The sequence below is a fragment of the Gobius niger genome (genome assembly GCF_951799975.1).
Source record: "Gobius niger genome assembly, chromosome: 6".
Lineage (NCBI taxonomy): Eukaryota > Metazoa > Chordata > Actinopteri > Gobiiformes > Gobiidae > Gobius > Gobius niger.
Genome location: NC_136857.1, coordinates 37026240 through 37049946, shown reverse-complemented (window position 1 = coordinate 37049946; position 23707 = coordinate 37026240). Strand labels below are relative to the sequence as shown.

General features: G+C 41.2%; 2 protein-coding genes across 5 annotated transcripts; both read left to right on the top strand.

The window, feature by feature from the left end:
* Window positions 1–3351: 3351 nt before the first annotated feature.
* On the top strand, window positions 3352–16293 carry reep6 (receptor accessory protein 6). 4 transcript variants are annotated; one of them, XM_079558214.1, is made up of 7 exons: window positions 8326–8470; window positions 10870–10963; window positions 11296–11434; window positions 11544–11712; window positions 12611–12897; window positions 12967–12983; window positions 16153–16293. In XM_079558214.1, exons 1-6 carry the CDS (start codon window positions 8434–8436, stop codon window positions 12979–12981), a joined length of 741 nt encoding a protein of 246 aa, XP_079414340.1. In that variant the 5' UTR covers window positions 8326–8433; the 3' UTR covers window positions 12982–12983; window positions 16153–16293. The 4 variants fall into 4 exon arrangements, with proteins under 4 accessions (XP_079414342.1, XP_079414340.1, XP_079414341.1 ...); XM_079558215.1 differs by lacking the exon at window positions 16153–16293 and adding an exon at window positions 15720–15740; XM_079558216.1 differs by lacking the exons at window positions 8326–8470; window positions 16153–16293 and adding an exon at window positions 3352–3573 and having other exon boundaries at window positions 12967–13054.
* A 2314-nt stretch (window positions 16294–18607) lies between these two features.
* On the top strand, window positions 18608–19162 carry cUnh19orf25 (chromosome Un C19orf25 homolog; the record flags this gene model as incomplete). The annotated part of the gene is made up of 2 exons (XM_079558321.1): window positions 18608–18808; window positions 18960–19162. Exons 1-2 carry the CDS (start codon window positions 18667–18669, stop codon window positions 19160–19162), a joined length of 345 nt encoding a protein of 114 aa, XP_079414447.1. The 5' UTR covers window positions 18608–18666.
* Between the last annotated feature and the right edge of the window lie 4545 nt (window positions 19163–23707).

Sequence of the window (23707 nt, the reverse complement as noted above, 5' to 3'; positions counted from 1 at the left end):
CTCTGAGCCGGCATTTCACCAGGACCCACCGGACCGAGCCAGGACTCACCCGGACTGAACCTGGTCTAAACCTGGTCTGAACCTGGTCTAAGCCCGGACTGGAGCGGCTCCTGTCGTGGTTTGAGCGCCGATGTCTTGCTGAGTAGACGTTGGACTTGTCTAAACCTGCGGTGCATTCCTCTGCTCTGGTTATCAGCTCAGTGTCTCCTCTGAGCTGTCACTCATTTTAACTTCTGTTTTTCTGTTAGAATCTGGGAGAATCTATTTGTAATTAGTCGATTGATTAATGATTAAATGGTATTTGTGTCCCTGATGATTTCACCCTAAAGGTCTGTACTCGAGGCTACATCTCCCACCTGAACCGAGCACATTTTCTCCAGTTTGGCTTTACCCCAATCCAAAAGCTTCTGGAAAAAAGGTGTGAAAATAGCGACAGAACTGAGGACAAAAATGTGAAAAAAAAAGACCAAAAAAGAAATAATTGACAAAAAAATGACAAGAAATGTGACAAAAATGACAAAAAACGGATTAAAAAAGACAAAAATGTGACAAAAAAATGACAAAAAATGTGATCAAAAATGTGAAAAAAATGACAAAAAAGTTACAAAATTGTTGAATTGTTGTCACATTTTTGTGGAATTTTTGTCACATTTTGTTGAGTTTTTGTCACATTTTCTGTTGAATTTTTGTCACATTTTGTTGAGTTTTTGTCACATTTTTGTCACATTTTTGTCACATTTTTGTTGAGTTTTTGTCACATTTTTGTTGAATTTTTGTCACATTTTGTTGAGTTTTTGTCACATTTTTGTTAAATTTTTGTCACTTTTTTGTTGAATTTTTGTCACATTTTTGTTGAATTTTTGTCACATTTTGTTGAGTTTTTGTCACATTTTTGTTGAATTTTTGTCACATTTTGTTGAGTTTTTGTCACATTTTTGTTGAATTTTTGTCACATTTTTGTTGAGTTTTTGTCACATTTTTGTTGAATTTTTGTCACATTTTTGTTGAATTTTTGTCACATTTTGTTGAGTTTTTGTCACATTTTTGTTGAATTTTTGTCACATTTTTGTTGAGTTTTTGTCACATTTTTGTTGAATTTTTGTCACATTTTTGTTGAGTTTTTGTCACATTTTTGTCACATTTTTGTCACATTTTTGTTGAATTTTTGTCACATTTTTGTTGAATTTTTGTCACATTTTGTTGAGTTTTTGTCACATTTTCTGTTGAATTTTTGTCACTTTTTGTTGAATTTTTGTCACATTTTGTTGAGTTTTTGTCACATTTTTGTTGAATTTTTGTCACATTTTGTTGAGTTTTTGTCACATTTTGTTGAGTTTTTGTCACATTTTTGTTGAATTTTTGTCACATTTTGTTGAGTTTTTGTCACATTTTTGTTGAATTGTTGTCACATTTTTGTTGAATTTTTGTCACATTTTGTTGAGTTTTTGTCACATTTTTGTTGAATTTTTGTCACATTTTTGTTGAATTTTTGTCACATTTTGTTGAGTTTTTATCACATTTTGTTGAATTTTTGTCACATTTTGTTGAGTTTTTGTCACATTTTTGTTGAATTTTTGTCACATTTTTGTTGAATTTTTGTCACATTTTTGTTGAGTTTTTGTCACATTTTTGTTGAATTTTTGTCACATTTTTGTTGAGTTTTTGTCACATTTTTGTTGAATTTTTGTCACATTTTTGTTGAATTTTTGTTGAATTTTTGTCACATTTTTGTTGAATTTTTGTCACATTTTTGTTGAATTTTTGTCACATTTTTGTCACATTTTTGTTGAATTTTTGTCACATTTTTGTTGAATTTTTGTCACATTTTGTTGAATTTTTGTCACATTTTGTTGAGTTTTTGTCACATTTTTGTTGAATTTTTGTCACATTTTGTTGAGTTTTTGTCACATTTTTGTTGAATTTTTGTCACATTTTTGTTGAATTTTTGTCACATTTTTGTTGAATTTTTGTCACATTTTGTTGAGTTTTTATCACATTTTGTTGAATTTTTGTCACATTTTGTTGAGTTTTTGTCACATTTTTGTTGAATTTTTGTCACATTTTTGTTGAATTTTTGTCACATTTTTGTTGAGTTTTTGTCACATTTTTGTTGAATTTTTGTCACATTTTTGTTGAATTTTTGTCACATTTTTGTTGAGTTTTTGTCACATTTTTGTTGAATTTTTGTCACATTTTTGTTGAATTTTTGTTGAATTTTTGTCACATTTTTGTTGAATTTTTGTCACATTTTTGTTGAATTTTTGTCACATTTTTGTCACATTTTTGTTGAATTTTTGTCACATTTTTGTTGAATTTTTGTCACATTTTGTTGAGTTTTTGTCACATTTTCTGTTGAATTTTTGTCACATTTTGTTGAGTTTTTGTCACATTTTCTGTTGAATTTTTGTCACTTTTTTGTTGAATTTTTGTCACATTTTTGTTGAATTTTTGTCACATTTTGTTGAGTTTTTGTCACATTTTTGTTGAATTTTTGTCACATTTTGTTGAGTTTTTGTCACATTTTTGTTGAATTTTTGTCACATTTTTGTTGAATTTTTGTCACATTTTGTTGAGTTTTTGTCACATTTTTGTTGAATTTTTGTCACATTTTTGTTGAATTTTTGTCACATTTTGTTGAGTTTTTATCACATTTTTGTTGAATTTTTGTCACATTTTTGTTGAGTTTTTGTCACATTTTTGTTGAATTTTTGTCACATTTTGTTGAGTTTTTATCACATTTTTGTTGAATTTTTGTCACATTTTGTTGAGTTTTTATCACATTTTTGTTGAATTTTTGTCACATTTTTGTTGAGTTTTTGTCACATTTTGTTTGAGTTTTTGTCACATTTTGTTGAGTTTTTATCACATTTTTGTTGAATTTTTGTCACATTTTTGTTGAGTTTTTGTCACATTTTTGTTGAATTTTTGTCACATTTTTGTTGAATTTTTGTCACATTTTGTTTGAGTTTTTGTCACATTTTTGTTTTGGTGTTTTTTCCCAATAAGCTTTTTGATTAGGGTAAAGCCAAACTGGAGAAAATGGGATCCGTTCAGGTGGGAGTTAAGAGGTTAAACACCTAAAAATTGCATGTAATGAGAGACGAATAATGAAATAGCTCATGATTGATTTCTAATGACTGATCAATGATCCTGAAACCACCGGTCCAGTCCAGTCGACCATTTAAGCTTCACTATGACAGTTTGCTTGTTATTTACTTTGTTATTGTACTACCACAGATGTCCACCAGGGGAGTGTACTTCTGTGAGGGGCGTGGCTTATGTCTGTAATCCTCATTTGGCCCCTCCCCTTCCTGTCAGCTAATTAAACCCGTGTTTCCCTCAGCGGATTAGCCTCAGATCAGCTCCTCGGCTCCTGGCCTGCACGGACTGAGCGCCCGAATGGTCTCTGCCCCCCCGCTCTGAGGACCTGATTGAGAACCATGGGGCTGGGGGACCTCTTCACGTCCATCCGGGACCGCGCGGACAAGTTCCTCAACGAGAAGAACGTGGTGACGGACTTCCTGGGCAAACTGGAGGAGAAGACGGGCATCAGGAAGAAGATCATCGCCTTCGGTCAGTCCTGGGGGACGGGTCAGGGGGTTCGGCAGCATCAACCCAAAACATGCACAATGGGTTAAGTGTGGAGTCTGTGAAGTGTGGAGTCTGATGGAGCTCCTGAAGTGCAGATGGTGTTAGGCCGCTGCTGTCTCCCACAAAGGAAATGACCATATTTGGATTACAGCGTCAGGAAGAGAAGGAAGGAAGGAAGGAAGGAAGGAAGGAAGGAAGGAAGGAAGGAAGGAAGGAAGGAAGGGAAGAAGGAAGGAAGGAAGGAAGGAAGGAAGGAAGGGAAGAAAAAAAGATAAAGGGAAAGAAAGAAAAAAGGAAGGAAAAGATGAAAGAAGGTAAGAGGGAAGAAAATAAATAAAGAAAGGAAGGAAGCAAGAAAGAAAGAAAGAAAGGAGTGAAAGGAAGGAAGGAAGGAAGGAAGAAAGAAAGAAAGAAAGAAAGAAAGAAAGAAAGAAACAAAGAAACAAAGAAAGAAAGAAAGAAAGGAGTGAAAGGAAGGAAGGAAGACAGGAAGGAAGGAAGGAAGGAAAAAAGATAAAGGGAAAGAAAGAAAGAAAGAAAGAAAGAAAGGAAGGAAGAAAGAAAGCAAGGAAGGAAGGAAGGAAGGAAGGAAGGAAGGAAGGAAGGAAGGAAGGAAGGAAGGAACATGCGCCTCTGTCTCCCACAAAGGAAATGACCATATTTGGATTACAGCATCAGGAAGAGATGGAAGGAAGGAAGGAAGGAAAGAAGGAAGGAAGGAAGGAAGGAAGGAAGGAAGGAAGGAAGGAAGGAAAGAAGGAAGTAAGGAAGGAAGGAAGGAAGGAAGGAAGGAAGGAAAGAAGGAAAGAAGGAAGGAAGGAAGGGAAGAAAAAAAGATAAAGGGAAAGAAAGGAAAAGATGAAAGAAGGTAAGAGGGAAGGAAATAAAGACAGAAAGGAAGGAAGGAAGGAAGGAAGGAAGGAAGGAGAAAAGATAAAGGGAAAGAAAGAAAAAAGGAAGGAAAAAAGAAAGAAAGAAAGAAAGAAAGAAAGAAAGGAAGGAAGAAAGCAAGGAAGGAAGGAAGGAGTGGAAGGAAGGAAGGAAAACAGGAAGGAAGGAAGGAAGGAAGGAACATGCGCCTCTGTCTCCCACAAAGGAAATGACCATATTTCACAGCCTTTCGTGCTACACATGGATCCCAAACATGTCAGTATTTGTGAATGAATAAGGAGGTGGGAAAGACCAGGGAGCGACACAGACATGCTGGATTCACTTCCTGGATAAATGATAGAAACATCGTAAAGGGAGAGTTTGGTCTTTCTTTTACTCTGACATTAAAACTAAGACGTAAAACTAATGGTACTCTTGTTGAAGTACAATCAGATGAAGTAGTGGTGTTAAAGGCTCATTCATACTTCACAAGACGCAAGAACTTCTTGTTCTTTCACCCTGAGCTGCAGAACAAAATGAAGTCACTTTTGCCTTGTTGCCGTGGAGCTGTCGTCAGTTACAAAACGAGCCTGTGGCGACAAGGCAAGAGTGACTTCATTTTGTTCTGCAGCTCAGGGTGAAAGAACAAGAGGTTCTTGCGTCTTGTGAAGTCTGAGTGAGCCTTTAGAGGCCTGTCCCGTGTCACACTGAGGAGAGTCCAGCAGCAGCCGGTCAGATCTGTTTGGGATTAACTTGATCCTCTGCAGGTGAAGCACAGATGCTCACGAACCAGGACTGAACCAGGACTGAAGCAGGACTGAACCAGGACTGAAGCAGGACTGAACCAGGACTGAACCAGGACTGAACCAGGCCTGAACCGGGACTGAACCAGGACTGAAGCAGGACTGAACCAGGACTGAAGCAGGACTGAACCGGGACTGAACCAGGGCTGAACCGGGACTGAACCAGGACTGAACCAGGACTGAACCAGGACTGAACCAGGACTGAAGCAGGGCTGAACCAGGACTGAACCAGGGCTGAACCAGGACTGAACCAGGGCTGAACCGGGACTGAACCGGGACTGAACCAGGACTGAACCAGGACTGAACCAGGGCTGAACCGGGACTGAACCGGGACTGAACCAGGACTGAACCAGGACTGAACCAGGTCTGAACCAGGACTGAAGCAGGACTGAACCAGGACTGAACCAGGACTGAACCAGGACTGAACCAGGGCTGAACCAGGACTGAACCAGGACTGAACCAGGCCTGAACCAGGACTGAACCAGGACTGAACCAGGACTGAACCAGGACTGAACCAGGTCTGAACCAGGACTGAAGCAGGACTGAACCAGGCCTGAACCAGGACTGAACCAGGACTGAACCAGGACTGAACCAGGACTGAAGCAGGACTGAACCGGGACTGAACCAGGGCTGAACCGGGACTGAACCGGGACTGAACCAGGACTGAACCAGGACTGAACCAGGCCTGAACCAGGACTGAACCAGGACTGAACCAGGGCTGAACCAGGACTGAACCAGGACTGAACCAGGACTGAACCAGGGCTGAACCGGGACTGAACCGGGACTGAACCAGGACTGAACCAGGACTGAACCAGGTCTGAACCAGGACTGAAGCAGGACTGAACCAGGACTGAACCAGGACTGAACCAGGACTGAACCAGGGCTGAACCAGGACTGAACCAGGACTGAACCAGGCCTGAACCAGGACTGAACCAGGACTGAACCAGGACTGAACCAGGACTGAACCAGGTCTGAACCAGGACTGAAGCAGGACTGAACCAGGCCTGAACCAGGACTGAACCAGGACTGAACCAGGACTGAACCAGGACTGAAGCAGGACTGAACCAGGACTGAACCAGGGCTGAACCAGGACTGAAGCAGGACTGAACCAGGACTGAACCAGGGCTGAACCAGGACTGAACCAGGACTGAACCAGGACTAGATGATATTAAACTGACAGACCTGAGACCCCGGTTTAACCCACATCAAAGTGGATATTGTAAACTTTAGGGCCGTTTTCTCCAAATGAGGTTTTCATTCCACTCTGGATCCCAATGGATCTTTGGTCCGATACCGATATCGAGGGGCTTTGAGATATAGGCTGATTTTTTAAGTAATTTAATTAGAAGTTTTTTGTTTCCTTTCAAATAGCCTATAGTTAGTATAGCTTAAATGTATCTAATAGAGGTCGACTGATGTGGGTTTTTATGAGGCTGATCTGCACCAATGATATTTTTGGCCATGATGGCTACTATATGATGCTTCAAAACATGTCAGTGTTGAACTGTGACAGCAGGGGGCGCTGTATATTCATGTTCAGTAGGAAATTCAGAGGGAGCTTGTTTAAAAGACAAAAATCAGTAGATTCCAAAACAAATTACGGCACATTTCTGTCTCATATGGTTCCAAAACTATAAGAAAAAGTCTATATCATAAATGTATAAGATACAGTAGGTGTTCAAACGAGACCGATTTTCAATGCAATGTTTTCCTCCTCCCCTGCGTCAAGGAAGTTGGGTCATTTGAAAGTTGACTGAGCTCTTTCCAATGCAAAAAACAGGAAGTCACTTCTGGTTCCGGAGATATCGGCCTTTTTATCGCCGATACTGGCCTGGCTAACATCAGACTGTGAGCGCTCGAATCATTTGAACTGCACAGCAGCCTGGGGACCATGGCCCAAATCTTCACATGGATTTTGACCAATCACAGAACGAGGAGGGACGGCGAGACGATGACGAGCTATTCGATATACGGAAGCTTGTAGTTTGTTTAGGGATAAAATTTGTAAAAAAATTTGTTTACAGATCCAACATGACAGCAGCGACTCCATCTTTCGATCAAGCTAAATAGTTTAGCGCGAAAGTTTACAGCGGGTACGTCATACGTGATCTGATACGATGAAACGATTGGCTAAGGCGACTGCAGAAACATATAGATACAAACAGCATCTCGTCATAGAAGGGGGCGTGGCTTCGCCGAGGGGGAAAATAGAATCTTTAGAGAAACACAATTCACTCTTTTAATCCATTTTCTGGTGGAATATGAACTTATTTATCACACATAAATAAAGTCAAGTGTAAATCGGGCCCATATGGATATTTTCTCACAGCAGATTTTTCAGTAGAAGTGAAAAAACGGCAGTTGTAGCTTGCGCTAGCTAACCATTAGCATTAGCCCGATGCTAACATGTAGCATCAAGTTAGCATTCTCAATTTTTTATGTATTTATGGGCTGTTGAACCACTTTGCTCATCCCCATGTCTTTGTTTCTTAATTTAGTAAAAAACTGTATTCATAATTCAGCATTTGTTAAAGTAGTTTTTGAATAATTAGAGAAAGTTTAGATTTTTCTCCAAATTGTTTTCCCCCTTAACTGTTTACAAACATGACCATATATGGGCGAATCCAGAGATGCCGTCTGTATCTATGAGAGACATTCAGCACAATAAACGGATATGGGCGATCGTAAACCACACCTCTCCTACCAGAACATGAATCTCGTCTGGCATGAACCAGGCTTGGCCAATACTGGCAGACTGTCTAAACTGATAATGCCCAAATCTTAGCATAAAGTGCATGAAGTGCCTTATCTTTTATGAACACATAAACTGACAGAAAACTTGTAATACATTTTCTCCTCATTCATGTCATTGATCTACAGCAGATTTTCAAATTGATTTCTCTACTTTTAACCTTCTTCCACATTCACCGTCTCGCCTGAATATCTTTATCGGTAATATCATTATGGTTAATGTCTTTACGGTTCTGACGGGTGTAGAAGTGGGGGGGCTGGTGCGAGATGACCAGCCCCACACATGACGGGGCTGGTCCCATTAGTGACAGTCCAGCGTGAGCCGCAGACACAGGGCCAGTCTGTGGACGACACACGGGGCTGAGGTCAGCGCCTGGCGCCTCCGTCTCTGCCGTTAAAGAGGATTATCTGTGTTCACATGGGGGGGGCTGCCGCGGGACACCGGGCCGTCACAGGTACGAGCCCACTCTCTCAACACGACCGGGTCGGAGCGGAGACCGAAGACGAAACGCTGAAGGTTTGAATGAGAGTCACAGTTGTCGTCATGGCAACAGAGGTCGAGTGGCTCCAGCTGACACGACATGGAGGACGGTCGACCTGCTTTTCCCTGGGATTGTCGACAGTGGAGTCGGTTCAGCACAATCTCAAAAGTTTGTAAAAGTGGGACAAGTTTGTGAACGTGAAAAAGTTCAATTATTTCTGTTGTACAACTTAAAATGTGAAACTAATATTTGATGTAGACTCTCAAATGCAAAATGAGATGTGTCAAGCCTTAGATTTAGTTTAGATGATTTTGGCTGACAGTTTGTAAAAAACCCAAATTCTAAATCTCAGAACATTACAATATTACATGAAATTACATAAATGATTTTAACCCCTTAACTCCCACCTGAACCGAGCACCTTCTTCTCCAGTTTGGCTTTACCCCAGTCCAAAAGCTTCTGGAAAAAAGCTGTGAAAAAAGCAACAAAACTGGAACACTGATGGAAATGTGACAAAAAAGTGAGAAAACATGGACAAAAAAGTGATGAAAAATTGATGAAAAAGTGGCAAAAATGTCACAAAAATGTCACAAGAAATTGACCAAAAATGTGACAAAAAAATAACAAAAATGTGACAAAAAATGACAAAAAATTGATAAAGAAAAATGACGAAAAAATGACAAAAATGTGACAAAAACTTGACCAAAAAATGACCAAAAATGGACAAAAATGACGAAAAAATGACAAAAATTTGACAAAAATTTGACCAAAAAAAGTACAAAAAATGGACAAAAAATGACAAAAAAATGAAAGAAATGTGACAAAAATGTGATTAAAAAAATGACGAAAAAATGACAAAAAAGTTATAAAAATGTATTTGAATACCCAACAAAAAATGATGGAAAAAAAAATCTGATGACATGTTAAGAGGTTAATGCGGTTGCGTGTCATGGATGCTCTCAGCCTGTGGCTCTGCTGAGGTGACCAGGATGCTTCAATAGCTCCTTCAGCTCCTCTGCATTGTTCGGTCTCATGTCTCTCATCTTTCCTTTGGCAATGCCCCATAGGTTCTCTTTGGGGTTCAGGTCAGGCGAGTTTGCTGCCCAATCAAGCATGGAAATCTGATGGTCATATATTTATGGGCATGTTCATAAAGCTTGTCTGTTGAAGGAAACATGAAGTGCTCTAAAATCTCCTGGTAGACGGTTGTGCTGACTCTGCAGTTGATAAAGTAGCAGTGTTAGAGTTTTTATCGTGTTGGTTTATGTGGTTAACCCTCTGGTGTGTTCTCCAGGGGCGGTGTTAGAATTTATATCGTGTTGGTTTATGTGGTTAACCCTCAGGTGTGTTCTCCAAGGACGGTGTTAGAGTTTATATCGTGTTGGTTTATGTGGTTAACCCTCAGGTGTGTTCTCTGTGACCAGGGGCGGTGTTAGAATTTATATGGTGTTGGTTTATGTGGTTAACCCTCTGATGTGTTCTCCAGGGGCGGTGTTAGAGTTTATATGGTGTTGGTTTTTGTGGTTAACCCTCTGATGTGTTCTCCAGGGGTGGTGTTAGAGTTTATATGGTGTTGGTTTTTGTGGTTAACCCTCTGATGTGTTCTCCAGGAGCGGTGTTAGAGTTTACATCGTGTTGGTTTATGTGGTTAACCCTCTGATGTGTTCTCCAGGGGCGGTGTTAGAGTTTATATGGTGTTGGTTTTTGTGGTTAACCCTCTGATGTGTTCTCCAGGAGCGGTGTTAGAGTTTACATCGTGTTGTTTTTTGTGGTTAAGCCTCTGGTGTGTTCTCCAGGGGCGGTGTTAGAGTTTATATGGTGTTGGTTTTTGTGGTTAAGCCTCTGGTGTGTTCTCCAGGGGCGGTGTTAGAGTTTATATGGTGTTGGTTTTTGTGGTTAACCCTCTGATGTGTTCTCCAGGAGCGGTGTTAGAGTTTACATCGTGTTGTTTTTTGTGGTTAAGCCTCTGGTGTGTTCTCCAGGGGCGGTGTTAGAGTTTATATGGTGTTGGTTTTTGTGGTTAAGCCTCTGGTGTGTTCTCCAGGGGCGGTGTTAGAGTTTATATCGTGTTGGTTTTTGTGGTTTACCCTCTGGTGTGTTCTCCAGGGGCGGTGTTAGAGTTTATATGGCGTTGGTTTATGTGGTTAACCCTCTGATGTGTTCTCCAGGGGCGGTGTTAGAGTTTATATCGTGTTGGTTTTTGTGGTTAACCCTCTGGTATGTTCTCCAGGGGCGGTGTTAGAGTTTATATCGTGTTGGTTTTTGTGGTTAACCCTCTGATGTGTTCTCCAGGGGCGGTGTTAGAGTTTATATCGTGTTGGTTGTTGTGGTTAACCCTCTGGTGTGTTCTAACCCTCTGATGTGTTCTCCAGGGGCGGTGGCAGCGACCGGGCTGTACCTGGTTTATGGATATGGAGCCTCTCTGCTGTGTAACATGATCGGCTTCGTCTACCCCGCCTACTACTCGTGAGTATGATGCACTGTTCTAGCACTTTAGCAGTACTTTACTGTGCAGTATTAAGCACTTTATAGTTGTTGAATTACAGCAATGGATTAATTTCTTTCAATGTCTTGCACTCACACTCAGCCTGGACGACTGATCTCAGTTCCATTTGTTGTGTATGAACACTCAACACAAAAAGAGCTCCTGACAGAAGGGTCTGAGGAACAGGGTCCTGGCTCAGACTTAAAACTTTGTTGTTTTGTCCTGTATTTATCATGTTTACTTATTCTAGTCTTGTTTTTTTGTAAGAAGAGGCCTTTAGAGTCACCAGTCTCCTTTATGTCCCTGTGTCCAGAATCAAAGCGATTGAGAGCGCGAACAAAGAGGACGACACCAAATGGCTGACGTACTGGGTGGTGTACGGCGTCTTCAGTCTGGGAGAGTTCTTCTCCGACATCTTCCTCTACTGGTTCCCCTTCTACTACGCCTTCAAGGTAAAGTACTGACCCGGCTGTTCACCTATAGGACACACTACACACACTCTAGGTAAACTGCTATCGTAAACTGCAAACTTGGCCTGTGGTTGGGCTCTTGTTCCCTTAGTGCCTGTTCCTGCTGTGGTGCATGGCTCCGGTCTCCTGGAACGGCTCTCAGATCATCTACACTCGCGTGGTGAGGCCTGTGTTCCTGAAGCACGAGGCCACGGTGGATGACATGGTCAACGACCTCAGCGGGAAGGCTATGAGCGCCGCCGAGAACCTCACACGAGAAGGTGAGAATAGGACTGCAGCTACACACGGCTCAGAACCTCACACGAGAAGGTGAGAATAGGACTGCAGCTACACACGGCTCAGAACCTCACACAAGAAGGTGAGAACAGGACTGCAGCTACACACGGCTCAGAACTTCACACGAGAAGGTGAGAACAGGACTGCAGCTACACACGGCTCAGAACCTCACACGAGAAGGTGAGAATAGGACTGCAGCTACACACGGCTCAGAACCTCACACGAGAAGGTACAAGTGAATTACTCTTTCATGAGATCAAATAAAGACTTATCTTTTGTACTATAACTCCTGCTACTGTGGCTGCCATGATGTCATTTCTCTACTTCCAGGTGGAACTTAATAATATAGTATCTTTTAGCTGATTTGAACCTGCTCCAGGGCTTTGTACACAGTTACTATTCTGTGATAGTGCGCTGTTCAAATATTACATGTGGATTTTTCGCAATAATGCTTTTCAGACGTCAGTTTAAATGTTTTTCTCTATATATTATAGACCCGGCTCCTCCGAGTTTTCTCAGAGTTTCCTCCGAGTTTCCTCCGGGTTTCCTCAGAATTTCCTCCGAGTTTCCTCAGAGTTTCCTCAGAATTTCCTCCGAGTTTCCTCCGAGTTTTCTCAGAGTTTCCACAGAGTTTACTCCGAGTTTCCTCAAAGTTTCCTCAGAGTTTCCTCAGAGTTTCCTCAAAGTTTTCTCAGAGTTTCCCCTGAGTTTCCCCCGAGTTTCCTCCGGGTTTCCTCCGAGTTTCTTCCAAGTTTCCTCCGAGTTTCCTCCGAGTTTCTTCCGAGTTTCCTCAGAGTTTCCTCAGAGTTTCCTCAGAGTTTCCTCAGAGTTTCCTCAGACTTTCCTCAGAGTTTCCTCAGCGTTTGTCTGTTTCCTGTGCAGTTCTGTCGACGCTGGTGAAGAACAAAGCTCTGGTGGTTCCCATTCTGTCTGACGCCAAAAGTTTACCCAGCACGGCCGAGGAGAGCGCTGAGCCTGGGCCGTCCAAACCGTCCGGACACGAGCGGCACGAGAAGTCGCACGAGAAGTCGCACGAGAAGTCGCACGAGAAGTCACACGACAAGTCACACGACAAGTCACACGACAAGTCACACGACAAGTCACGTGACAAGTCGCACGGCAAGTCCGAGCGGTCGGAGCGCAGACGGAAAGAGAGCGAGGACAAAGTCGTACGTGCTCTGTTATTGAATGCCTCGTCGTACACACTTTACTTACTCTCCACTTATTTCTCTTTTCAGCCTTTCCTGGGCTAAAGGTACGTTTTGAGTAGTTTATAAACTGCAGTGCTAGACTAGTTCCCCTTCTTCTTCTTTTTCTTCATAAAAGGTGCTTTGTGAAACTTTTTTTCTTCTCCTTGGACTTAGTGCGTGTTAGCCCTTTAATGGCTCAGCTGTATGTGTGGTTAGCATAGCGCCTTTAGTGTCTGAGCCTGATCCTACACAAGCACACGTTTTCTACACGGAACTGTATCTAAAGTAAAATCTAAAACGGTCTGTACATTCATTAATGATTTCTAATGAGGCTTTGGCGTCACCTACATGTGCTCGATGGTTGACAACAGCTGAAAACATCTGGATCGTTCACAATTTGCGATGATTGGAGGCTAATGCTAGAGCTAACGTTTATAGGTAAAATACATTGAACAGGCTAACAAAAAACTTCCCACAGTGTGTCACACTTGGGGGCGTGGCCTTGTTAGCTTGTTATGGGAATCACAATGTTTTGTTCTTTTTAGACGTTTTCTGGCGGGCCGTAAACATATTTAGCACACGCTAATTAAGTCAAGTCAAAATCTGGTTCTTGTGAATAGCTCATTCTTTTCTTTCAGAAAATGAAGCAGAGTGTTCAGTAGAAGTTCTCAAAGCTAGCAGTTAGCGTGTTGCATTATGGTTAGCATTCTCCGTTAATGATGTATTTTTGGGCTGTTGAGGCACTCTATTCTTCTCCATGTCACTGTACCTTCATTTGGTGAAAACACATCCATAATTCAGAATTTGTTAAAGCAGTTAAAGGCGTTCTTCTCAGAGGTGTCGTCCATACCAATTGTTTTTAGCGTTTTAAACGTTTGGTAGATTTTCTCACAGAAATAAGAAGTACAAGCATTTGATCCCAATGTGGACAGTTAGCAAGTCGACTTTGGGGAACTTTGAGTCCGTTATCCTGCTCACTGTATTTTTCCTATAGCCGTAAGTATTAGAAATCATCAATGAATGTACTGACCTTTAGACATTATACTTGTTTAGATAAGAATTAGCGTCTAACAGTGTCTCCTGAGCTAAATGCTACATCACATTCACTCCAGTTTTAAGCATCGTCTTATGATTTTAAAAATAAAGAAATCACACAATTGAAGTCATGAAACGGCCATTATGATGGAAGGCAAAGGCGCCGGGCCACTAAAAGTTCAAACAGGCAAGTCATTGTTTTTTAGCATAACCAGAGGCGTAATGCTCCTAGGACTAAATTCAGAGTGAAATATAGGAACCTCAATAATTCTACCAACACAAAGTCGGCAAAGTGAACAATACAATATGGATCAAAGAAAAGCCGTGTAGCTGCAAATGCTAACGTGACTTTGATCATGCAATGCCATCTGTTTCCACATTATTTTTAATAAAGAGTAAGGAAACAAAGAAAAATTAAAGCCGCAAGCGGCATTGAACCTCCTTTAGCGCCTCTAGTGCCGCGCCATAACCCTACCAAGGGCGCCAGACTGCATTTTATTGCCCTGATGTGCCATTAATCTTTGTGAGTAAACATCTAAGCTACACTTTTAGCCTGAATAATGGCTCCAGCCTGCAGAGGGCGCTAGCGCGCCCATAATCTTGACGGGCCGTACTTCCATGACCACTGTCCACAAGCTCCTGACAGAGGGCGCTAACGCGCTATAATTTTGTATAATGTGAGATTCATGTGTCAGCCCCAATACGATAACATGGGGGGCCCCGGGTGTCACCATGGCAACACCGTAAAAAATATGATATGGGTCTCTTTGGCTTTTTTGATCGGGATGCCATCAACTATTTTTGTGCCGAATTTCATTCATGACGAATATCTGTACCGAATCCCGTCGCTCTACGACAAAGTTGACGTTGGCCCCTCCCCCATTGGCGCAATGTATTTTGACTTTTGTAGGTGGCGCTGTCGCGCCATATAAAACACACATTTAAATTAATTTTTCACCGGACCTGAATTTTGGGCAAAGTTTGGTGAGTTTTCAACAATGTTCAGGGGGTCAAATTCCTGCTGAAAGAGCAAAGAGCCGAAGAAGAAAGAAAGAAAGAAAGAAAGAAAGAAAGAAAGAAAGATCCCATTCACACTATATACCCCCCATTCATTTTAATGCAATAATAAGTATATAGCCCTTCGGTGTGGGCTTCACTGTTTTACACGGTGAGTTTACGGTTGACATGGGGACAGCGCATCGCGCTGTTTTCGTGCGCTCCGCGCACTGCGCTGTGATTGCGATTACAATAGGGCCTAATGACTGCTCAAAAAATGTAAATCTGTATGTTGCAGTAAAACCAGTTACTTCCCAGCTCTGGTTACATGAGTCTGAAGCGTCAGTGTTTAGGTCCTGGTTTAGTCCTGATCCCAGGTCAGATCTGTTTAAAGGATTTGTGAAAGCGGCAGATGGACCTGATCACGCTCTGTGTTCATGTTTATGGGATTAACACGGCCACTTCAAAACAAACCCCTACAGTGAGGTACTCCTCCTGGCTCAGGGCTCAGGGAGCAGCTGCTCACACACTCTCTCTCCTTTGTTAGAATATAGTAACTACCATAGACTGTCAGTGGACTGAGTGAGCGCTGGTTACACTGAATCTCATTCATGCTGACATTTTTGGATTCACCTCTTATATTTAGAATCGAGCAAATATAAAAACAAGCCTGAGTTAAAAAAGGACTTAAAGTTGCAAAAAAGGAGCCAGCCGCCAGTTCCCATTAGGCTTCAGCAGCTAACAGCTATGCTACGTCCATGTTTTTACAGTCTATCGCTGGTGACTACACACAGGCAGTTAGTCATGCATTGGTAAACAATCCTCATTTATAAAACCTTTACTTAAAGGTGCATTATGCAACTTTCTATGTGGCGTCTTTACTTTCCATCACAGTGGTCTCTAGGACGCGCCAGGATCCAGGATGCTGACGGAGCCTCTCCCCGGAAAACCTACAAAACAGCTGATTCTAGAGCGTTGTAGAGACCACTCTGATCTGACACTTTAACTGCTATTAATGCATAATGTGTTGTTAATACTAATGTGTTTCTCCGGTCCCGCCTGACCAGACTGAATTAAGAAAAAGTCAAACTCACACAAAAGCACTGTGAAAATACTGTTTATAAATAAGACTCTGTTCATTATTATTTTTGGGACATTTTTGATGTAAATAATCTTTGCTGTGGTTCTGTTCCAGGTCTGCAGGTAACTACTACAACAGCAGCAGTGGAGCGAGGAGCGAGAGCGCCCTCTTCAGGCCACAGTGGAGCCTTTCTGATCAATGAAAGACTTTTATCATGAGGAGTGTCTTTTTCACAGTAACCTGCTGTTTGGAGTTGTTAGATTAGTTTCATGCCCTTTTTCTTTTTGTATCTTTCACCTCAAACAGAAATAGACACAGTATAGTTTTACGACTATTGAAAATAAATCTCTACAAAGCTTATTTAACAGTAGCCGATTTCAGACTTTTGAAACAATTTGAAAACAAAATGTGCCATTTCTATTTGTCACCGTTTCCTGTAGTTTATTTTTTTTTGTAACTTTAAGTTATTTATGTATTTATTCATGTATCCATTAATGTAATCATTTATTGAAGATTTTAATGTTTGCTTTGTTTATTGATTGGAGTGAAAATAAATAGATTGTATTTGTACAATTTTAAAACTGTTTTCTTGTGCTTGATTTGATGCAAACGCACAATATTTTACCATTTTATTTTCTTCAATCTTTCTTGACCTCTTATTAGCCCCCGCTTGAACCGAGCGCATTCTCTCCTGTTCAGCTTTACCCAAAACTAAAAGATTCTTGACTGGAGAGCAACAGTGTAATGCTACATTTGAAAGCTAAGACCTACAAAAGTGATCGTAACTTTGTTGTCACATTGTCGATGTGTTTTTGTCACATTTCTAAAGTGTTTTTGTTTTGTTTTCGTCTCTTTTTTTATTTAGGCGCATTGAGTCATGTTTTTGTCGGTTTTTGTTATTTTTCATTGCATTGTTGTTACTTTTCAGGCATATTTTTTGTTGTGTTTTATCACGTTTTCTGTGACTTTTTTCCCCATGTTTTCGTCACAGTTTTGTTTCTTTTTCATCGCTTTTTCCGTCGTATTTTCGTCACGTTTTTGTCACGTTTATCCTCGTTTTCGTCGCTATTTTGCATCTTTTTCTTTCGAAGCTTTTAGATTTGGGTTAAGCTGAATTGGAGAAGATGCGCTCGGTTACGGCGGGGGGAAAGAGGTTAATATTAGTATTTTATTTTTTATTATTTCGCTTCTCTTTTACGTGATGACGTAGGCGACTCGCTCCTGGTGTCACGTGGCATCTGACGCACCGTGAGTCCAACCTCGTCCCTCCGCCTGTAGCTTGTTCTTCTGGGAGTTTCGCCTAAATATCTTCACTTTCCTGAATGTTTGCGAACTAATATTTACATAAAACGTAAAAGAAAGTTGTCGAAGGGAATTTACAATTTCTCCAGGCGGTACAGCAGCAGGTAAGAGCATGAAACGATATAAATGATACGTTAGCCTACGCTGCGCCGATCTCCGTTTGCTAATTTAGAAATCCTGTTTACTTTTTGTGTTTCTTTAGTGTGGCGCGTGCTTCGACATGTGTACAGGCGGTTATTATGACTCTTTGACGTGTTAGAATTAATTCGGCTTTCGTAATATTTGCAAATATTGTGACCTTTGTCTCGAAACAACACTATTCAACGTTAGCAACTGACGACAACCGAGCGCTGCGACTGATAAACACACAGCAGACGTGGAACTGGATTTGAAATCGTTTCTTTGGGTTATTAATCCCATCTTCGTGTTTTAGTCTTTTTTTATGTGCTTTATTGTCATTCTGGGCCCGTTTTTGGCTTGCCTGGGAAATCCGCTATATTGAAAGTAGAATTTAACCTCTTAACCACCACCTGCACCGAGCACATTTTCTCCAGGTATGGCTTGACCCAAATCTAAAAGCTTCTTGGGGAAAAAAAGCGTCAATATAGCAACGAAAACGAGGATAAAGACGCAACAAAAAGCGACGAAAAAGTGATCTAAAATGTGACGAAAATGCAACAAAAAAGCCACAAAAGAGCAAAGAAAAAGTGATGATTTTTTTGTTGTTGTTGCAGTCCTTAGCTTTCAAATATGGCGTTACCCTGGCCTATAGTCTATCAGATTCAGTCATGAAGGTTTTAGATGAGGTAAAGCCAAACTGGAGGAAGTGCACTCGGTTAAAGCAGAACTATGGAACTTGTTTACCTTAATAGATCCTTTTCACAGTCCCTCTGGGGGTAATATAAGTGTGTTCATCTCCCCCTGGTGTCTCTGGCCAGAAAACCACAATTGCAACTTGACTGCCACCGGGTCGGAGCCACCAATACACACTAATGGAATCATGAAGAAGCAGCTAACATGCTATCGGGCAAAGCTAACTGTGGGCTAGCGTCACTTATACAGTATTTACAGCCAAGTTTGAGTGAAAAGAAAGTTCTCCATTGTGTAATTGGATGAACAATATCCCTCTGTCCCTTTGTCGTTTCTGTCAGCGCAGTATTTACTCTCACGGACAATTAATGAGTAAAAAAACGTAACATGCTACGACACCTGCAGTGGCGCTTATGGCCTCTAGGGGCATGAGTTAGTTCTCGCACGTAAACCTCTGACAGTCATTTCTCTGTTTCTTCTTCACGTTCTCCCAGTGACTTTCTCCGTGTCCTGAATCGGTGAAAATGAACCTGGGCTCGAAGGGGAAGAAGCGGGTGGTGCTGCCCAGTCGACCCGAGCCTCCGACCGTGGAGCAGATCCTGGAGGACGTCCAGAACTCTGCGTCAGACGACCCTCTGTTCACGCTGCTGGACCAGACCGACCCGGGTAACTTCTTGAACCGAATTCATCCAGTCCTTTTAGATACACTTTCATGGCACGCCGTTTTTGTATCATGTATGTGTTAGTAATAAATGCACTTGTGTTAAAGGGAGTGTCTGAAGTGATCCGTGCTCTAAATCCGCCGTGTGTTTCGCAGCATCGACCCCGACTTCCGGCGACGGCGAGGTGGAGCTGAGGTTCGAACAGTGCAGGCGCTTCATGGAGCTGAACCAGCGACTCACGGAGGCTCAGGAGCGACTGACGGAGCAGCGCGGCGAGCTGAGGAGGACGGCGGACGTCCTGCAGCGGGACATCCAGGACGTCAAAGCACGGACGCTCGATACGGCGGCGTCCGGGTAGTGTCGCAGAACAAAGGGGACGTGGTTCAGTGCAAATGAACTAAAGGCGGATTCATGAAGGACTTGGAATCCTCCTTACAGTGACCACATGTCCCTCTTTTGGTTGTTAAGCAGCCATTTTAGTTTTATTCCCACCTTTTTGTATAATATCTCACCTAACAAAAGAAAGACATGTTATTCTTTCACTCCCATTTTTACTCCTTTCTGAGGTCAGCCCTAAACTGAACTGTCTGACCTTCATAAGCCCATGAACTCCAGGCTCAGATAAAGATACACCTATGGTGGCTTTTATTTGAGTGTTGGCCCTCTGTTCCCTCCGTCCACCGTCATACTTCATTGCTCTAACTGTATTTAATAAAATGATTTTATTGATAACAGGATATTTGTGAAATGCGACATCTGTTTTTTCCCTCAGTCGTTATGATGCGAAACTTCAAAAAGAGCTTTTACGTCCAGTGATGGAAACACAGTCGACTACACTGTTAACCTGTTACCACCCGGCTAAACCAAATGCATTCTGTCCTCTTTGGCTATTATATAGGCCTGAGTAGCACCTCATTTGAAATTTATTTTTATTTTTTTTCAGTCACATTTTTGTTGAGTTTTTGTAATTTTCTTGTTTAATTTTTGTCACTTTTTGGTTGAGTTTTTGTCACATTTTTGTTGAATTTTTGTCACTTTTTGGTTGAGTTTTTGTCTCTTTTTTGTTGCGTTTACATCCTTGTTTTCTTCTCATTTTTTGTGGCTGTTTTGGTGCTTTTTTCCCAAACTGGACAAAATGGAATCAGTGGGAGTTAAGAGGTTAAAGGAACAGGCCACTGTTTTTCCACACTGAGATATGTTCTTACCTGAGCTTAGACGAGTTGATTCGTACCCGTCTGGTTCTGTGTGTGTGCACTCAGTCACGCAAAACGACCAAAGATGTTGCTAGCATTTGGCCTTTCCCAGTATATTCCTATAGCTCCAAACGGGGGTGAAGTTGGAAGCTACCGAGCTCTTCCACGGGCACAAAGACCAGACAGGTACGGATCAACTCGTCTAAACTCAGGTAAGAACATATCTCAGTCTGGAAAAACGGTGACTGTTCTTTTAAGATCATCTGTGTATAAATGTAAGATCCATTTTTAGTGAAACAGGCTGTTTTCTGTGATACAGACCTCGTAAAACACCTAAGAGTATAGTATATTCAGAGGTGGTAGTCGCCAAAATACTTACTCAAGCAAGAGAGATCTTACTTTAAAATGATTTCACTCAAGTTGAAGTAAAATGTAGTGGCCCAAATATTTACTAAATTGAGAGTAAAAAAGTACTTATGGAAAATACTGTGAGTAACTGAGTAACTGTTTGAACATAAAAGTCTAATTCACATTTCAGTTGTGACATAAATGTCACAAATGTTTTACTCTACTGGAGTAAAAAAGTAAAGTTACTTGTGCCACTGTGAGTAAATGTGACAAAAGCTTCATATATTTATTATATTTTTATTGGCTTTTCTTTAGAAATATTAGGATTTTTACATTATTACAAGTTTGTCATAATTTATGTCACAACTGAAATCTGACTTCTTCGCTTAAACAGTTACTCAGCACTCACAGTACTCAAGTGCTTTTTCTACTTTTACTAAAGGATATATTTGATTCACTTCTTTTTAAGTTAAGTTTTCTTCATTGGGGGAATATTAGTTTTTTTTTGTTTTTTTACGAAATACTGTACATACATACATACAATGATGTGAGACCAAAAGCAGAATTAGGGAAATTTGTTCTCCTGACCGGTTAACGTCCCATAACAAAACAAACCTCAATAATTACAAATCAATAAAACTGTTCTGAAATGTTCTAGCTTGAGCCGGCCGGGGTTCCCACATTATTCACACGGTAAATGTTAGTGACGTCTGCTGTAACTGGACCAGAGGATGTCCCGCCACAGCAGCTGCATTTACCAGAAAATCAAACAGTGAGTTCCACAGGTTTCAGAAACACACGTACAGCATTATTATTATTAAAACACGTTACACTTTATTGGATGAAAACATTGATTATGACACAGGCTTCGTCTCCTATTTCACACACAGCCGAACGTCCCCTGATGTGGCCCCGCCCACAGTCTCTGAAAACGGCTTCTCTTTATCCAGATCTGCCACGAGTTCAAGACAAAACGCTGAAAAGCTCTCACAGTTTTGGATCTTTGCCCCGTGAGCGTCTGAATGTGGGCGAGGCCGACACGCTTCATTCACATGTTCACGATTCACGTCCACGCGGCTCGTCCTGAAGGAGCTGCTGAAACAAATATCACGACTCAGAATCATTTCAGAGTCTGACTTCCAGAAGTTTAAACACAATGGACTTCACAGATATCTGATTCTAACAACAGAAGCTTTTCCTGAGTGATTTAAAACAAAAAACAGGACATTTTTGTAATGCTGGAAATAAAGAAAACTGCCCTGAACAGAGAAACCCCCTTGTTTCCCAATTTATTTCCCAATTTGTTCCCCCATTTTTGCCCTTTCATCCATCTACTTTTCTCCCATTTCCCCACAGATTTTTTTCTCTTATATCCCACATTTCATCTCTATTTTCCCCCATTTTTCCCCCCATTTTTCCCCCCCCTTTATCCCAATTTTCTCCCCTATGCTGTTTTCTATTTTCCCCAGTTTTAGGCAAGAAAAGGCAACTTTATTTATACCGCGCATTTCGTACACAAGGCAACTCAATGCGCCAGTTTTAAATGTTTTCCTCACAGATTTTTCCCCTAGTCCCCACCCATTTTTTGCCCTTTATCCCAATTTTTCCCTATTTTCTTTTCTACTTATCCCCATTTCCCCTGAGATTTTTCCTACCTCCTCCCATTTTTTGCCCCTTTATCCCTTTTTTCTTCTCTATTTCCCCCCCAGTTTGTTCCCCGCTATTTTTCCCCCTTAATCCCTATTTTGCGCTCTATTTTCCCCCATTTCCCCACCCAGAAAAAGTCCTCAGACCCCCCCATTTCATCTCTATTTAAAAAAAAAAAAATGCTTTTTTTTATCCCGATTTTCTCCTCTATTCTGTTTTATTTTCCCAAATTTTCAGTTTTCCCCCACAGATATTTCCCCTTTAATCCCAAATATTTCCTTATTTTCTTTTCCTCCAGAGAGAAGCCTCCTCCCATTTCTTGCCCCTTTATCCCTATTTTCTTCTCTATTTCCTCCAGTTATTTTTTCCCCTTTTATCCCTATTTCCCCTCATTTTGTTCACTATTTTCCCCATTTCCCACCCAGAATTGTTCTAGTTTTTCTAATTAACTTCAAATCATAACAACGCTGCCCAATAAGTGACTTCCTGTTTCGATCCAGCTCGCCAAAATAAAAGCACACAGCTCGTCTCATTGATTATTTCAGCAGGTTCTTTCAACATTACAATAATATAATTAAATACACACATTTTAAGTGTTTTGTCTGTTAATAGGCAGAAAGAACGTTGGTGCTTTTATTTTGGCGTGCTGGAACGAAACAGGAAGTCACTTGAATTATACTCCTCTGTTTAATGTAACGTCTGCAAGTCTTTTGAAACAAGAAACCCACAGATTTGTCCAGTTTGTGGCATCAGAATAGCCCCGACTTTCCTCTTCTGGGTTTGATTTAGTTTCACAGACTCGGAAATGATTCTCAATCGTCCAGCAGCTCCTTGAACGCGGCCGCGGTTCTTTCGCGCCTTCGCTCTTGCGTCGATGTAACGATGATCGGATACAGGTCTTTAGTTAAATATCACTCCACTATTTGCACTATACTTCCACAGCACATTGTAGGTTTGACACGAGTGGATTCACCGTCCGTCTCCTCCGGTTCTTCTTTCCTCCGTGTGTTTTGGCGCTCGGCGTTTGTTCGGAGTGAGGGGCGGAAACAGCACATGCCGGAGAGGAACCTTTAAACTGGTGATATTTACAACGAGACGAGGTGGAGAGTATTTTGGAAAAGGAGTTTTGAGTCTTAAACTAAGTGATGCATCGAAAAGACAGCAGAAGTGTGAAGATCAAGCCCTTAAATGTCTTAAACTGGGACTGAATCTAACTTTATATGGAAAATTATGACATCGCTCAACAATTTTTACTGTATTCATGTGCACAAAAGTCTCCCGTTTTGTCCAGTTCTCTTTTCTCTGATGAAATGTTTGCAAGTCTTACGTAATGATTATAGTATGAGGGCTTTACAATGGCATTAAAACATTACATTTGACTTGCTTCTGCCTAACCATACGGCTGCTCTACAGTCATTATTTGGAAATCGCTTTTTTACAGACTGGTCTCCACTTAAAGTTAACTTAACTTGAAGCTTATGGTGTATATTGCTGAAAAAAGGTATTGCAAGTTTTAGGTCATTTTATGTTGTCATATAAAAAAAAAACATTCTATGCGACAATGTGTAGGAAAGGAGGTGGACCGACATCAGCCCCGGCACAGAGGAGATCATTAAATCATATTTAATCGTGGTCCTCGACTTCATGGAGCTTCTCCCACATGAATAAAGCTCAGAGCTGCTCCTTTGGCTGAGAATTTAAATGATATAAGGCTT

What these genes read in the sequence shown, in the direction of transcription:
- reep6 (XM_079558216.1), top strand. Translation starts at nt 3,441, where the DNA reads ATGGGGCTGGGGGACCTCTTCACGTCCATCCGGGACCGCGCGGACAAG. An exon ending in GAAGAAGATCATCGCCTTCG is followed by an intron (nt 3,574 to 10,869) that starts GTCAGTCCTGGG and finishes TGTGTTCTCCAG; the next exon opens with GGGCGGTGGCAGCGACCGGG. An exon ending in GTCTACCCCGCCTACTACTC is followed by an intron (nt 10,964 to 11,295) that starts GTGAGTATGATG and finishes CCCTGTGTCCAG; the next exon opens with AATCAAAGCGATTGAGAGCG.